The sequence below is a fragment of the Schistocerca serialis genome, chromosome 5 (genome assembly GCF_023864345.2).
Source record: "Schistocerca serialis cubense isolate TAMUIC-IGC-003099 chromosome 5, iqSchSeri2.2, whole genome shotgun sequence".
Taxonomy (NCBI): Eukaryota; Metazoa; Arthropoda; class Insecta; order Orthoptera; family Acrididae; genus Schistocerca; species Schistocerca serialis.
The window spans coordinates 397,970,444-397,986,513 of record NC_064642.1 but is presented as its reverse complement, the minus strand read 5'-3'; the positions used below and the strand labels follow the sequence as shown (position 1 = coordinate 397,986,513).

The following is a 16,070-nucleotide window of genomic DNA, read 5'->3' as shown; positions in this document are numbered from 1 at the left end:
CAGCTATGTGGGATAGTGTAAGCATATGTTGGGACTAGAACAGGATGTGCTGGGTGGGTGAATTCGGCGGTCTTGCACCTGGATCTTCCAAAGTGGTGTGAACCCTGGCAAGAGGTTGGGAGTGGTACAGGGATGGACCAGGATGTTGTGTATGTTGGGTGGGTGACATAATACCACTTTAGGGAGAGTGGGAAGAACCTTTAATAGGATGTCCCTCTTTTCATGGCATGATGGTAGGTAGTCAATACAAAAAGGACCAGTTCAGTTCCTCCAGTCTGGGACGATATTGGGTGATGAGGGGGAGACTCCTTTGCAGCTGATTATTGGGGATGGTGGGAGGGTTAGTGGTGTATGAGAATATGGTGAGGAAAATTTGATTGCAGACTATGTTTGGGGAACAGTGCCATTCTGTGAAGATCTTTGTGAGACCCTCAATGTACTGGGCAAGAGAATCCTCATCACTGCAGATCAGCAATCCATATATGACAAAGCTAAAGAGAGTGATTTTTAGTATTGAAGGGTGGCAGCTGACAAAATGCAGGTACAGTTGGTGATTAGTGGGCTTGATATTGACAGAGAGGTGGACATCAACATCCAGAAAGGAGTCACACTAGTGGGAAGAGAACCAGATGAGAGACAAGATGTTGTGGCTCTGGAGGAATGAGGAGAAAATGTCTTGGCCCTAGGTCTAGATCATGACGATATCATCAATGAACTGAAACCATCATAGAAGGTTGTTGAGGAGGAAGGGAGATGGATTGAGAGGAATATTCTGGGATGGGCTAAAGGATTTGAGTAGGGACTGGAGGTTATGTTGGACTTCTGGATCACTACAGCAGAGTTTGTAGGTGGAGGAGTCAAAGAGTTCATGGAAAACTTCTTGCAGGTATCACAGAGCCTTTGTACACAGGGATGATGATTAACTTAAAGTCTGCCTTGAGGTTGAGAATAGCTGTTTCTACTTCTGTTGAGAGGTTTGTGTTCTTGGGGAGGAATCTGTAGAACATGAGGCCAAGTTGAAGGTAAGGAATTGGTGCATGCACATGTGTGAACACTTAATTTATCAGTGGATTCACCTTAAAGCTAGCAAAACTTTCATTCTTTTTTTGTGTGTCTGAATACTTCCCAATGCTTCTATTTTATGAATGACTGGATTTACTCCTAAATTAAGTACATTCTGCCGGAACTTTTGTTACCATATCTAGTTTGCAACTTCATATTTCACTGTAAATCATCACTATTAATTCAGCAAGAGAAAGTCCAATCATTAGTGCTGTGCAGGCAGATGAGAGCTCAGCATTAAAAGTGTATGTACTGGGTACCAATCTAATAACATTTATGTACACAACACATAGTGAACAAAAAGAAATAGACTGAATGTACACCACAGGTAGTAACAACTTCTCAGTTTTTCGAAATCAGATGAAATCGCCGAATGTGACAATCCTGGTGTCAGCTGTATTACATGTAAATGTTCTACCTGTTTCTGACATGAAAATTTGTGCTGGCCAGAGACTCGAACCTGGATTTCCCACTTATCACAACCAGTCGCCTTACCATTAGGCTACCCATGCGCACCTCCTGGGCTGATCCAAACTTCCATGTGTCACACTGTCTGCATCCCTACACAGTAGTCTTCTACATTCATCACTGAATGCTCACAGCTTAATTCTGTACTCCTGTGTTAGTGAGAATAAGACTAAGAAATCAAGACCTATGAATTACCATCTAAAGCCAACACTAGGAACTACTATTCACACTGATGATGACAGTCACTCACAATTCAAATAAATTGGTGTCAGTGTATTAGGTGCAGATTTTCTACATGTTGATGACTTGTGAAAAATTATGCTGGACCGGGATTCGAACCTGGATTTCCCGCCACTCTCGAGCAGTCGCCTTACCATTAGGCTATCCATGCATAGGTAAAACATCTGCACCTAGTACAGGTGAAGCCAAGTTATTTGGATTCAGTGAATTTATTTCAGTCCAAAATTGTAAAACGTTTCCTACATTTACATTAGGTAGTTGTAGTAAAATAAGCACTAGACAACTGCAGTTATAAAAGTACCTGTCTAAAGGCTAGAATATTTCCATGAAAATTCAATAATGCTGCAATTACTAAGATGTCTTGTATATATCTGCATGCTCTCTGTCACTGCATCAGAAAGTGTGAGGTCAATGTCATCAAATTGTTTCTACATCAGTCGAAGCCAATAGTTGAATCATATAGTTAATCTGACTCAATAGTTGACATAAAAGTTTCCTGAGCATTGTACTGCATCATAAGGTAGAAAAAATATACTGGAGAACCCAATGTTTTGGCCACTGTTACTGTGGCTGAAACATTGGTTTCTCCTGTGTAGTGTTTCACATTATGATGCAGTAGGATACTCAAAAATTTTTTTATGTGAACTGACTGGCCACAGAAGTGTATGCAATTATGTGACTCAACAGTTGTTTTGGAGATACTTCAATGAGCTAGAGGATTATTAAGAATAGGAAGGGAAAGAGGTCTTTGTTTTATTAACTGAGCAGAACTGATGAGGTTTCGTGCATAGTCTGATACATATAGAGGTTGGTTTGGTTTTGCTTTAGGGCGCAAAGAACAACTGGGGTCAAACAAGCCCAAGACAAAACTATAGAACACGAAGACAGAGAGGAGTTAAAAAATGTCTATATGTCAGTCCCAATTGAAATAATACAAGACAGCTTAAACTAGGCATGTGGAAAAAGGGCTAAAAAAAGACACCATACAGAAACGGAGGCCCAAAACTAAAAATTAAATGGCCTTCACCATATTGCTTTGGATGATAAAAAGTAAAACGCAGTCAACAGTCTGCGCGTCATTTGCTAAAACGTCCAACAGCTCAGACGGCAAACCCAAACGAGAACATGAACGGTTAAAACATGGGTAGTTCGTCAGGAATTGGCGGACAGTTAAAACTTGGGCACAATGTGTACAAAGTGGTGGCGTAGTGCCACTTATCAAATGCCGATGGCTAAAATGGAAGTGCCCAATACGCAGCCTAGTTGAAATGACCACCTCTCAGCGGGAGGTGTGAGAGGAGGTCGACGAAGCCACTGGGCGAGGCTTAGTAAGCCGGAGCTTATTCCCATAAAGCGAGGACCTTTGGCAATGCCAGAGGGACATCACCTCTTGAGAGATGGCAACACAGAGATCATTGGAGGGAATATAGGAACTCGTGGGCTGAGGTACGAGGACTGCAGCCTTGGCAGAAGTGTCAACAGCCTCGTTTCCTGGCAGACTGACATGACCAGGATCCCACAGAAACACCACACTGGCTCCACCATGAGTGAGCAAGTGACAGTTTTCCTGGATCCACTGCACTATGAGGTGGGTGGTGTTCAACACACATAGACTTTGAAGGGCACTGAGTGAGTCTCAGCAGAGGGCAACCGAAAAGGCTGTGTCGCCGGATGTACTCCGTGACCTGATACAAATGAAGAGCTCGGCTGTAAATACTGAGCAGTATGCCGGAAGCCAATATCAAAAGACACGGGTGCCAATGACGAAGGCACACCCAACCCCACAGTCAGTCCGAGAGCCATCAGTGTATACAAAGGTACTATCACTAAGTTCCATGTGAAGGTCGTGAAACTGAAGGCGATAGACTGAGGCTGGAGCGAATGAAGGCCAAGGTGAACATGAGCCGCTTCACGAAGCCAAGGTGGTGAAGGGTTCACACTCAACGGGAAAGGTGCAGGTAGTGTGAAGATAAGCCGCCGTAGCAAGTACAAAAAGCGGTCTCCAGGAGGTAACAGAGAAGAGGGACACACCCCGTACTGGAAATCAAAGGAATGATCAAAGGAAGAGGCATAGGATGGGGGCCATGCCTGACAGGCAAATGGTATGCATACCTGCTGAGGAGAGAGTCACTTCAGTAGGGGAGAGGTAGTTCAGCAGCATCAGCATACAGACTCTAAACTGGGCTAGTGTAAAAGGCGCCCATGGCCAAATGGGATAGTGTTGAGACGGCTTAAGAGGGATGGATGTGCAGATGCATAAACAAAGCACCCGTAGTCGAGTTTCAAACGGACAAGGGACCATTACAAACGGAGGAGGGTGGTTCGATCGGCACCCCAGGAAATACCACTGAGTACACGTAGGACATTGAGGAACTGCGTACAGCAGGCTGTCATGTAAGACGTATGGGAAGACCAAGCATGAGCCCCAGGAATTTTGTAGTTTCAACGAATGGAAGGGCAACAGGCCCAAGATGTAAAGATGGTGGGGGAAACCATTTGTGCTGCCAGAAATTCATACAGACCACTTTTTTGGTGGAAAAGCGAAAGCCATTGTCGATGCTCCAGGAGTAAAGACGAAGAAGACATCGCTGAAGACACTGCTCAGTGATACATGTCCATGGAGAACTGCAATAGATGTAAAAATCGTCAACAAAAAGGGATCCGGAGATGCCCGGCAGGAGAGCATCATCCAGCTGGCTCACAGTAAAGGTGGCATTGTAGCACTCACTAGCTGGAGAGGAGAAGGGTATAGCCCAAGCCTCCCCTGCTTGTTTCTGATGGAGGAAGGCAGGGTGATAGTGGGAAGAGCTCAAAACTTCCACAAAATGGCAGCCCAAGGCATTGGAGATAGCAATAGGGTCCACAATGACATCGTCTGCTACCATGGATCTTGGTCCAAGAGCACCATCAGAGTTTGGCCCACACAACAGAGGAAGGGGTGGAACTGTTAAAAGAAACAGTGAACGAAATCCAGCTAGCTCTTTTGCTATCCCGAATAACGCGACAACACTTTGCACGCATGTGTTTATAATGAATGCAGTTTGCCATCGTAGGTTGATGGTTAAAAATGTGAAGAGCATGCCTCCACGCGCGAATTGCGTCGCAGCATGCCTCAGTCCACCAAGGGACTGGGACACAATGTGGTAAAGGGGAAGTGTGAGGAATGGAACGTTCTGCAGCAGTAAGGATATTGTTTATGAGATATTGCACTTGGTCATCACAACTGGGGAAATCTTGTTCTTCAAAGGTCGCCAGGGAGGAGTAAAGCTGCCAGTCAGCCTTAGTAAGCTGCCATCTGGGTGTGCACGCACATAGGGTAGGAGTCAAAAATGGATAGTACATGGGAAATGGTCGCTCGAGTCGGTATCAGAAAGAACAGACCACTCAAGATGATGGGCAAGCTGAGCAGTGCAGAAGGATAGTTCCAAATGGGAATCAGTGTGTAAGGAGTTGGAAAGGAAAGTGGGTGCTCCAGTATTAGGGCAGAAGAGGTTAAGTTGGTTAAAATGGTCAGCCAAGAGGGCACCGGTCTGACAGGTTCTGGGAGAACCCAAAAGGGGATGATGTGATTAAAGTCACCGAGTAGCAAAAGTGGGGCAGGTAGTTGCCCAATAAGCTGAAGGAAGTCTGACCTCGTGACATCAAATGACAGAGGGACATAAATGGTAGAGAAGGAAAAAGTCAGGTGGGAAGGAAAAGACAAAATGCAACAGCTTGAAGATGGGTAGTCAGGGAGATGGGTTGACTATGAATGTCATACCGTACAAGAAGCATGACGACCCCATGAAATGGAATGCCAACCTCAGGAGGGAGATCAAAATGAATCAGTAAGAAATGTGAAAGCTCAAAGTGGTAGTGAGGGCGCAATTTCATTTCCTGGAGGCAGAGCACAAGAGGACGCTGCAATGTTAAAAGCAGCCATAAATCCTCTTTGTGGGACCGAAGGCCGCAAACTTTCCATTGGAGGAGAGGCATGATGAGGAAGAGATGTAGGGGTATCACCTCGACGGCTGCCGACTGACAGCCTGTGAAGAGTCGCTACTACAGAGCACAGAAGCAGGAGGATCCTGCTCCATGGGGTCCACAGAAGCATCGGCTTGCTTGTGCAGTCAGTCTGTGGAGTCCAGTGCTGAAAAATGATTGGTGGCGTGCACTGGCGACATGGAAGCCAGGCGGGCTAAGATATCACTTGACGACACCGTCGAAGAGAATATTCGAGTTGGCGAAGGAGAAGACCGCTTGCCTTTGGTGAACTACTTCAAGCCTTTCTGGTTAGAGGAAGACTCAGGTGTTGTTTGGCTGGAGGGATGGAGGAAGTCTTCATGGGAGTACTCCTGTCCCTTCCGGCGTACCAGATGTGCAGCTGGTGGCTTCACCCCTTGAGGCGAGAGTTTGACGGCTTGTTGCACAGCTGGACGGGGGGATGGCAATGTTACCTTGTCACTGAGTGATCTCAAGCTGAATCGGAGGCCACATGTCTGGGTGGCTATGTCCTTCATGGAGTGAGGGGTAACAGGAACAGAACTATAGGTGCCGGATAGAAGAACCCAGGGTTTGCGGCTAGCCAGTAACTTGGGAGTGACCGGGTAAGGCACTTTTTCCTTTACCCAGATCTCTTTGGCAGACCGCTCATCAAGGTACATGAGACAATCCCAAGACGAGGAGGCATGGCCGCCATTGCAGCTGATATAGCGGGGAGAAGAAGGCGGACAAACGCCCTCATGCGCATCCCTACCACAGGTTACCCATTTGGCTGGGTGTCAACAAGACGTTCTACTGTGGCTGAAACGATGACACTGGTAGCAGCGTATTGGGTTCGGAACATATGGCCGAACTGTGATAATTTTATACCCTGCTTTGATTTTGGACAGAAGCACCACTCTATCAAAGGTGAGAAAAAGAGTGCAGGTGGGCACTAAAGAGGAATCTACCTTTTTCATTATACTTTGGACAACAATGACACATTGATCAGAGAGGTAAGATTGGATTTTGGCCTTGATTAGACCGTCAAGCAGCCTAGTATAAATTACACCATGGGTAGAATTCAAAGTTCCATGGTCTTCGACACGAACAGGGTTGCCATGGAGAAGCAAGGCAGCAAGCAGTAGTTGTGCTTAAGAATCTCCAAAAGCAAAGTACCATTCTACAAAAGAGAGCAGGATTTCACAGGGCCAGCAACTGTATCAACACCATTAAGAACAATAAACAGATTTAACCTGGTGAAGGACTGACATCTTCAGTATGTGAGACCATGAGGAACTGTGGTGCAGGGGGAAGGGTCTTTGAATCATTAGCCTCATTATGTTTACATTTCGTAGACATTGTTTGGGAATATGATTGACTCATTGCGAGAAAATCTCCCACGATTGCCAGTGTCACCGATGGCGCGCTCCTTCCAACTAGGGGCCCCCTTCACAAAGGGGCGCACCTGCCTTAGGTTATTGTTCACATCTCCCAAACACCTGACAGCAATTTGGGAAGGTTGCAGCTCAGGCAATCACGCCTCCCTGGGCCTGGCCTGTACCGGAGGGTATGTGCAAATCCTACCTGTTGACCTGGGGCTGAGAATTATGTGTTATCCAGTCACCTGTTACGCGTCAGTCGCGTGGGCCGGAATTCAGCAGGAATGCACAGGGAGGAAGAAGAAAAAAAAGGAACATCAAAAGCCGAAGCGGAGGAACGAGAGGAGAAGGGATACAAAGAAAGGAAAAGGGAGCGAAAAACATGGGAGGGGGGGGGGGGGGGGGGGGAGATTGTACTGTTGCTCACAATGGGTATCAAGAGACCAAACAGATTATACAAAAACATTTGCTACTGTATCAGTTGACTCAGTCTTACTAGTTGGCTCCAAAAAAGCAGCATGCAGTTCCATTTCAGGCTTCTTGTGGTACCTGAGAGCCACTATTTGTTGATAAGAGTTATCAACCAGTGTTACTCACCTAGATAGCCGAGTATCAGCATGGTGCTTTTGGGATTCATGCAGACAAGCCAGCCCCAGACTGAATTCCATCCAGAGCCTGGATGTGATTTTTAGGTGGTTCCCACATCTGACTGGGTTAATACAAGGCTGGTACACAAGTCCCACCTCAGTTACACAATTTGCAATGATTTCGTATGTTTCACTCTTTCACATGGATAAAACTACAAAGACGCTTAATTCAGTCGCAGGATGATAAATGAGTGATGACAGAAAGAGAACCCGACTGCCCTCCAGCATTAACAACATCAAATCTGATAACAACCAAGCCAATTTCATGTAGATACAGGACAAAGGCAAAATAAAAAGAAAAGAAATTATCAACCAGCGTGGAACACAGATGTCTTTGAGTCATACCCTCAATGTTTTGCATCTCATGACAGTAGCTGAATATTTGAATGACAACATTGTAGTGGATGCCAGTTTGGTGGACACCTCTTGGGCTGACAACCCTTCCTCCCACAAAGTGAGAATGCACATTTGTCTACTCAGAAGTGGGAAAACACCAAGCTCCAATAAACTGCACTGAAAATGTAGGTTTAGTTTCATCTCCACTCTACATGCAGCTGTGTGTAGCAATTTCTTCAACCAAAAGAGTATTGAGGAAGAGATTTCTGATCTATCTATCCATCTATCTCTCTCTCTCTCTCTCTCTCTCTCTCTCTCTCTCTCTTCCCCCCCCCCCCCCCTTTTCTGAAACTTGACATACCAACAAAATATTTAGGTTCGGCAACTTTTGTAACAAAAATAACAGTCAACAGTAGAGTAACTGAACTCAGTAAGTTAACATACTTTCATTCACCGATGACCTTCACAATAATAATGTGAAGTAAGAAGTAAGTTCTCACTTAGGTATTCAATGTGCAACAGAAATTTATTAAAATTGTGTGTGAGGGTCATCTCTCTCAACAGTTGGGAATCTTTACCACATCCTCATTGTACATTTATTCAATGTGGAAATTTATTGTCAACAATCCATTGCAGTTTGAGTGTATTAGACATGCCCACATACACAGCAACAAATGATCTGCTGTTTCTTGTACTGAATCTAATTTTGCCACAGGGAGCAGTGAAATACAACCATAAAGCATCTGCCCATGCAAATCTGGCACAGAAGAGAAGTGTTTTCAAATGTAGGCCTAAATTAAACTAGTTTCTAAAAAAAAAAAACATACCTTCTACACCATGGAACTAATTCTTGACCAGAAATTACAGAACTATACAAGGTGGGCACTTGTCTGTGGGACACTGTTGAATTGACATGTCCTACACTCAGGTTGGATCATGACAATGGACAGTATCATGTGTCTTTAGGTGAGATGATCAAAAATCATGTTATCATAATTAAGTCAGGTTTGCACAAAGGCTATGATAAACTTGGGGCCAATGGAAGTGTAACTCACTACTGTTGTGTCACCCCAAAGTCATCTGCAGCCCAGTCTTTTGAAACTCACAGGTACTCTTTTTTTATGATATTCCAGTCACATCATAATCTTCATATTCTGGTTGTAGTCTGACTGTTTTTGTCTTTAGGCACTTGCTTAATAGACCAGCTACAACAACCAGATTTGTACCAATCCACCATCTTTTTACTGATTTCACTGAGTTTACAAGTTGTCCTCCATAATTCTAATTAATTCCAGTACACAAAGGTGACTGTTTTCAAATACCACTCTGATTTTAATGGTAATAAATAACATTTACTAGAGGAAATGATGTATTAATACTATTTTTAATATCTGTGTAGTCATTTGTCTTAGAGTTATACGTGAATACTGGCCAAAAACCTATTCCAATAGCTGCTAGTGTAGTAAAATTTGTCTCGGCACACTTAACAGAACTTGGATGTGGTAGAAGATCCAGAAGTTGTCCAACATCCAAGTTTTTTACATCAACAGCAAGCAGCTCAGCTTTCCGATCAATTTTTTGATTCAGACACACAAACTGAAATGTACAATGTTCCATTGTTACACCTCACAACAGCTGCTGAAATACATCCAGCACAGACATAACAGAGGATTGGTGACACTTATCATTCCTAACTTGGAAATTTCAAACATTGCTGTCCGAGTTCAAGGCAGCTTTTGCAATTCTAGAGAAACACATACCATAACTCACAGAATGCTCTGTAACCTACAATTATCCAGTTACATGTTCCATTGGTCAATCTCACAGAAACTGTTATGATGTGGAACATGTCAAGTGCATAAGAAATGCATGCATGAATCAAGCTCTTTAAAAAATAATCTTAAAAATTTTACTACCTACCTCATTCCCTTAAATGGCACAAAATGCATATACTATACCTATAGATTTATTTATTCCTGTTCAAGAATTCATCTATGGTGTAGAAGGAGTTGTCAAGGAGATATGATTTCTATTTATTTTTGAAACTATTTTTGTTGTAATCTAAAGATTTTACAGGTAACCCCACCAAGCAGTAACTGAGAAGGGTTTCAATGTGGAGAACAGTGAGAAAGAGTTTTGTAGTGAATTCTTAAAACCAACGAATGACTCATTACTCCTCCTGCCCGGTATGCTTACGCTTCTACTAAGAACCCACATCTTCTTTACAAAGTTCAAATTTTTAAATATGTTTCGAAGCATTAAACTGTTCCCTATCAGTGACCTAATAATCACACAGAGGTCCACTATTTGTGACTTTATGGATATATTATTGCTATAATGGTTATGATGTGCTGGCGAACAGATGTGAAGGCAAAAGAATCATTGGTCAAAGCTGACAGCTTGCATTTTCTTCTTTACTATTTCCGAAAGGCTGTTCACAGCATACGATGGGCTTTTTGGCTTATGACCACGTAACAAGTGTGAATTAATTAAACAGCAGCTATTTCCTGTTTAAAATAAACTCTCACAAACAAATTGCAACACAGGCAATGCCTGTGAGTGAGAAGGCAAAGTGCTGATACTACTCGTAATGCCTTCTCAAATACTTATTACAAATAAGTACCCACAGAACTTGGGCCTGCTTTGTAGCAGTTACACCAAGTATTCTAAGAATACTCTAGTTTTATATCTTCCTGTCAGTAAAACTGAAACCTCTTTTTCACACACTTACCCCAAAGGTAAGATGAAGACAGTCAACAAAGTATTTACATGTTTAACTGTACACAGGCCACATTATGCTATTTACTAGGATATAGTCAACAGAAATGTTCCAGGAACAGGATAGTTGCGTTTTCCTTTAGTCATTATCTTGGTGATACGGACTTACATAATACAACAAGTTTAAACAAATATAAAACGACATTTGCCTGAAAGAATGGTTGGCTAAAGCAACACGCAGGAAGTTCCCCTAGTTTGAGTAAAAGCCTGCAATGAAGAATCTGGCACATTTTGTTCCAAAGAGCGATTTCGAAGACGCATTAAATTATGATGATGGTGATAGTGGTAGTGGTGATGATACGGAGCCTCCTACTTTGAGCGCGCCAGAAGAAACAGCAGTTGTGCGCCTGTGCCTGGTGCAAATAACCAATATATTAGAAAGTACTTGCTCGTACCATTCTCAAAAGATCCATATATTAAGGGTGTCCACTTCAGACACGTAAGACTTAAACATCGACACAATGTGTTTCTAAGAAAAGTGTTGCAAATCTCAATGTGTCCATTGCCTTCGTTTTATCCGCAAGAAATGCTCACCGTTTACGACCACTCTGTTTCACATCCGAAACTTCATTCTCTGGTATATCAATCTTCAAATCACAAGAATCACAAGATGATTCACTGCCAGCATCATCATTCCCTTCCCAGCCTTTCGAACCTTGTTCTTCATACACACTATTTACATTACCGCTGTTCTGCCTGGACATAGTAAATACAGTGTTTCATAACAAACAAACTCACAAAATACGCGGCAAAGTCTTCCCGTCTTTTCTCGAAACTATAAACAATTTGCAGTACGAGTCATTTGTAATTTACGGAGTAGCTTGCACAACAGCGTCGAGTGACAATTTTTACGCTATCGTTATCACTGTCACCCATCAGACACAATTTTCAAATCAGATGAAAACCGGTATAATGTACATCACCGCACATCGAATAATATCCAGGCGCCACAGATGATGCTTACGAGCAGACGACAGGCAGCGGAAACTGGCGGGAGGGGCCCATCAGAGACATTCTTTTTCATTCGGTTTTAGCATAACAGCTTTTTTTATATATATAAATGATAGAGTGCAGCAATCAGTCGTCGTTTTTAGCTTTTATCATCCAAATCCAGATTTTGGCTAGTAGCTAGCCATTCTCAATGCGATATTCAAAGAACTATGATTGATGCCCGAACAACAGGGACTTACATGCATTGAGAATGAAAAATGGGGCATTGAGAATGGCTATCTACTAGCCGAAATCTGGATTTGCGTAATAAAATCTAAAAAGGACGACTGGTTGTTGCATTCTATAATTTTTCACATACAGTCGCTGAGTGCATCAACTTTCCGAATGGAAGGCAACCTGATAAAAACTTTTTAGCCATCACAATTTAAATGTATTGATACACATACACACACAGCAAGGTAACATTTGTTCTTCTTCATTCAGAAATGTCTTCAGATCGAGATTGTTGTACTTATATTACAAAGACAGAATTGACAGCTAACCACTTAGTTATTAATTCATTTCTTTTGTTAAGATCAAAAATCACATTTTTTATTTTTTTTTAAATTTTGGCTTCTAGCATGATATTATTTAGTCACTGTAATTAAAATAAAATGATGATCGTAGCAATGTGACATTTGATCTTGATCAGACCCACTGTGTAGAGGAAACAGTCATCAATGCGATTTCAGTATATAATAGTAATACATATTAGAGTAAACTGGAGGGTTGGATCCCCTCAGTTCCACGTCGAGGACTTACACTGCTGGGGCTACACTCAGGATGTACTCCTCGCTTCAGAAGAGCCCCCTGCCATTGCCGTCCGTCCGTCTGCCGGTCGCTGTCGTCCTATCGACCATCTGTCCGCCATCGCCTACACCTGCCGCCCGGTTCTCGCCGCTGCCGGGTCACCGCCGCCGCCGCTGCCGCCGCCGCCTCGCAGTGCTCGTCTCCGTCTGGTGCTCGCCGCCGCCACCCACCTGCCGCTGCCGCCGCCGCCTGCCAGTGCTCACCGCCGCCGCCGCCGCCGCCGCCGCCGCTGCAGCTGCCCGTTGCTCGCCGACGCCGAAGCCGGCCTCCATTTCAGTTCCTTTCGCACTTCGGTGACTCCTGTCGCCAGTGGACGTCGCATTCAATCATGGACACCCCCACTGCCACCATCATCCACACCTCCCCTTCACCTGGTCCCGCTGTAACCTCGTGGAGTGCTTCCTTTGGGCTTAACCTGTCTCATCCACCTCCCCTACTCATGGTCTCCTCCCCTTCTGTCTCCTTCCCATCCCTGTATCCCCACCTGTATGTTGCTCCTTCCCCTGCTCCAGCACCTGCTCCTACCCCACCGCCCTCCCACTGCTGTTGACCTCCAAGTCGACTTTCCCCCCGTCCCCACCCGCCCCACCACAACTAGTCCTCCTTCTCCACCACAGTCGCCACCACAGAGCGCCCCACCCCCATACCCAGTGCCACCACCTCACAAGAGAGGCATCCCCAGTGCACCCATTACCCAACTTATCCGTCACAGTGATTGTTCTCGTCAAGTCCTCCTCTCCCTCTTTCCATACTGTTCTGCTCCAGCTCCTTCCCCGCATCACCTTTGGCCCCCATGTGTCCCTCACCCATTTCCTTACTTCCTCCTCACCTTATCAGTCTCAACCCCCTTGTCGTCCACCAACCCTCACTGCCTTGATCACAAAACCCAGCCCTGTGTTCACGGAGGCGGAGGTGTTGGTGGAACTGACTGCTCATTCCAGCCTGGAAGTCCGCTCTGCCCGCTGCATTTACAGCTCTTCTGGCCCTACCTACCTCATGCATATCTTTACTGAGTCCGCCTCTTCCATCAATCACCTCCTCACACAGGGAGCACCGAATTCCTACCTACCTCATGCATATCTTTACTGAGTCCGCCTCCTCCATCAATCAACTCCTCACACAGGGAGCACCGAATTTTAACCGCCGCCACCCTGTTGACCTGTACTGTTCCCCTCCTCAATCCTACCACTGCCAGTGCTGTCTCTTGTACAACAACCACCTCACCCAACTGCAAGAACCCCCGCACCTGCCCTCATTGTAAAGCTTCTCACTTCCTTAAACTATGTCCTAATCTCGCCTCTCCCCCTTCCTGCAACAGGTGCAATGAACCCCACCCCACCTACTACCACAAACGCAAAGCAAACCCCCTCCGACAAACCGTGAGCTCGCTGTCCCCGTTTGTCCTATCAACCCGCCCATCCACCCCAACTATTCCCTCCACCCTCCCCCTAACCATCATCGTGCAGAACACCCACCCCTTCCAGCGCCCCCACACCCTCCAGCAGATTTCCCTCCCCACCCACTCTGTTTTCCATTTAAATACCTACGACACCTACTCCTACAACCAGGCCACTTTACCTTCACCTGCCTAGACACCCTCCTTTAAGACCCGCACACCTCGCCCCACTTCTTTCTCCATCATACCCTATCCCAGCACCAGGCTGACTCCTTTGTCCTTAATGAAACCTTCCTCCAACCTCCATGTTGTCCACACCTCTCCCTGTCTCCTTCACCGCACCGACAATCCCCTTCCCCTTGCCTGAGGTGGGGTCGCTATTGGCCACCTCAAGCATCTCCCTGTCCGGCCACAACCCCTCTTCAGTGACTCAACTGAACACCTTCTCCTCAGCGTCTTTTTTTCCCTCCTTCACCATCACCTGTGCCACTATCTATATCCGCCCCTCAGCCCCTCTCCCCTACGACTTTATTTCCCATGTTGACCATACCTTCTCCACCTATGTGATTGCCGCCAACCTCAACATCCACAGCCATGACCCTGCCACCCTTCAGCAGTGGCATCAGTTCCTTGCCACCCTCCATGGTGACCTTGTTCCTCTCCCACAACACACCCATCCTGCAAGTAACTCCACCTCGATGTTATCCTCACTGCCCCCAACCTCCTTGGTCATATCACCATGGACTTCCTTGATCCCATTGGTAGTGACCACCTCCCCATCCTTCTCACCATCTCCTCTGCCCGTGGCCCCCCTGCAGCTCCCCGCCCAGCTGCCCCTCCAAAGTCCATCCACGACTACCACTGTGCTGACTGGCATGACTACTGGGAATTCATTGCCTCAAAGGTCGAAAGCCACCCCCTCACTTTCCACCATCCCACTGACATTACCCATGCCTCTTCCTTTCTTCAGAGGACCATCACTGGCGCTGTGGAGGCCCATGTCCCTACCAAACTCACCCACCCTCTCCACCCTACACTTTCTCCACAGGCCGTCCTCCTCCTTCGAGAATCCCGCAGGCTCTGCCGTTCCTTCCTCTGCACCCGTGACCGGGATACACTCATCTGCCACCGGCAATTACAGGGACACACCTGGAACCTCCTTACAGCAAAGAAACATTGGGACTGGCGCCAGACATGCACATGCCTCAACTCCTCCCTCCCTGTCAACTCTTCCAAGTACTGGTCAGCCTTCCACCACCTTAGTGATAGCCATCCCAACCAGCATTATCCTATCCTCCAAAACGACTGCTCTTTTCCTGACAACCTCAGTAAGGCTTCCCACTTCTCTGAGGTCTTCTCCAGCCCTGACGATCCCCATTCTGAGTACTCCCTCTTCTCCATCATCCTTGACCGCACTGATACCTCTGTCCCACCACTCACCCCTAGCTTCCAGTACTTGGATCAGCTACCCCCCTCAAGCACTCCCATTGCCACACACGACATCACACTCATCCTCCACTCCAAACGCAACACCGCCCCTGGTCGTGATGGTGTCACCTAACCCCACCTCAAGGAATCCCCCCTGTCCTTCCTGGCTGTCCTAGCTGCCCTGTACAATGTCCTCCTTTCCACTGGCTTTTACCCCGACCTGTGGAAGACTTTCCATGTTCTGCTGTTCCCTGAACCCAACAGACCCCACTCTGATACCTCTTCCTATCGTCCCATCTGCCTCCCCTCCATGTTCAGTAAAGTCTAGACCATCTTCTCCCACTGTATTCACCGCCGCTTTAACCAGCACCACCTCCTTCCCCTTACCAAGTGTGGCTTCCGGCCCTCCATCTCAGCTGAAGACCAGCTCCTTAACCTTACCAATCGTCTTTCCTACCAACTTAACTCCCGTCCCTCCGCTATCTTTGTTTTGCTTGACCTCCAGAACGCCTAAGACCGTGTCCTGCATCTCGAGCTACTCTTCAATCTCTAGACCTATGCACTCCAAATCAA

The 16,070-nt window shown here is 45.9% G+C and overlaps 1 protein-coding gene across 2 annotated transcripts in view; it reads right to left on the bottom strand.

The window, feature by feature from the left end:
* Positions 1-11,812, bottom strand: part of LOC126480672 (GON-4-like protein) — a 194,230-nt gene extending 182,418 nt beyond the window's left edge. For both annotated transcript variants that reach the window (XM_050103895.1, XM_050103896.1), the window contains exon 1: positions 11,408-11,812. In XM_050103895.1, the coding sequence (XP_049959852.1) occupies positions 11,408-11,577 (170 nt within the window). In that variant the 5' untranslated portion in view covers positions 11,578-11,812. The remainder of the gene's footprint in view (positions 1-11,407) is intronic.
* Positions 11,813-16,070: the final 4,258 nt, after the last annotated feature.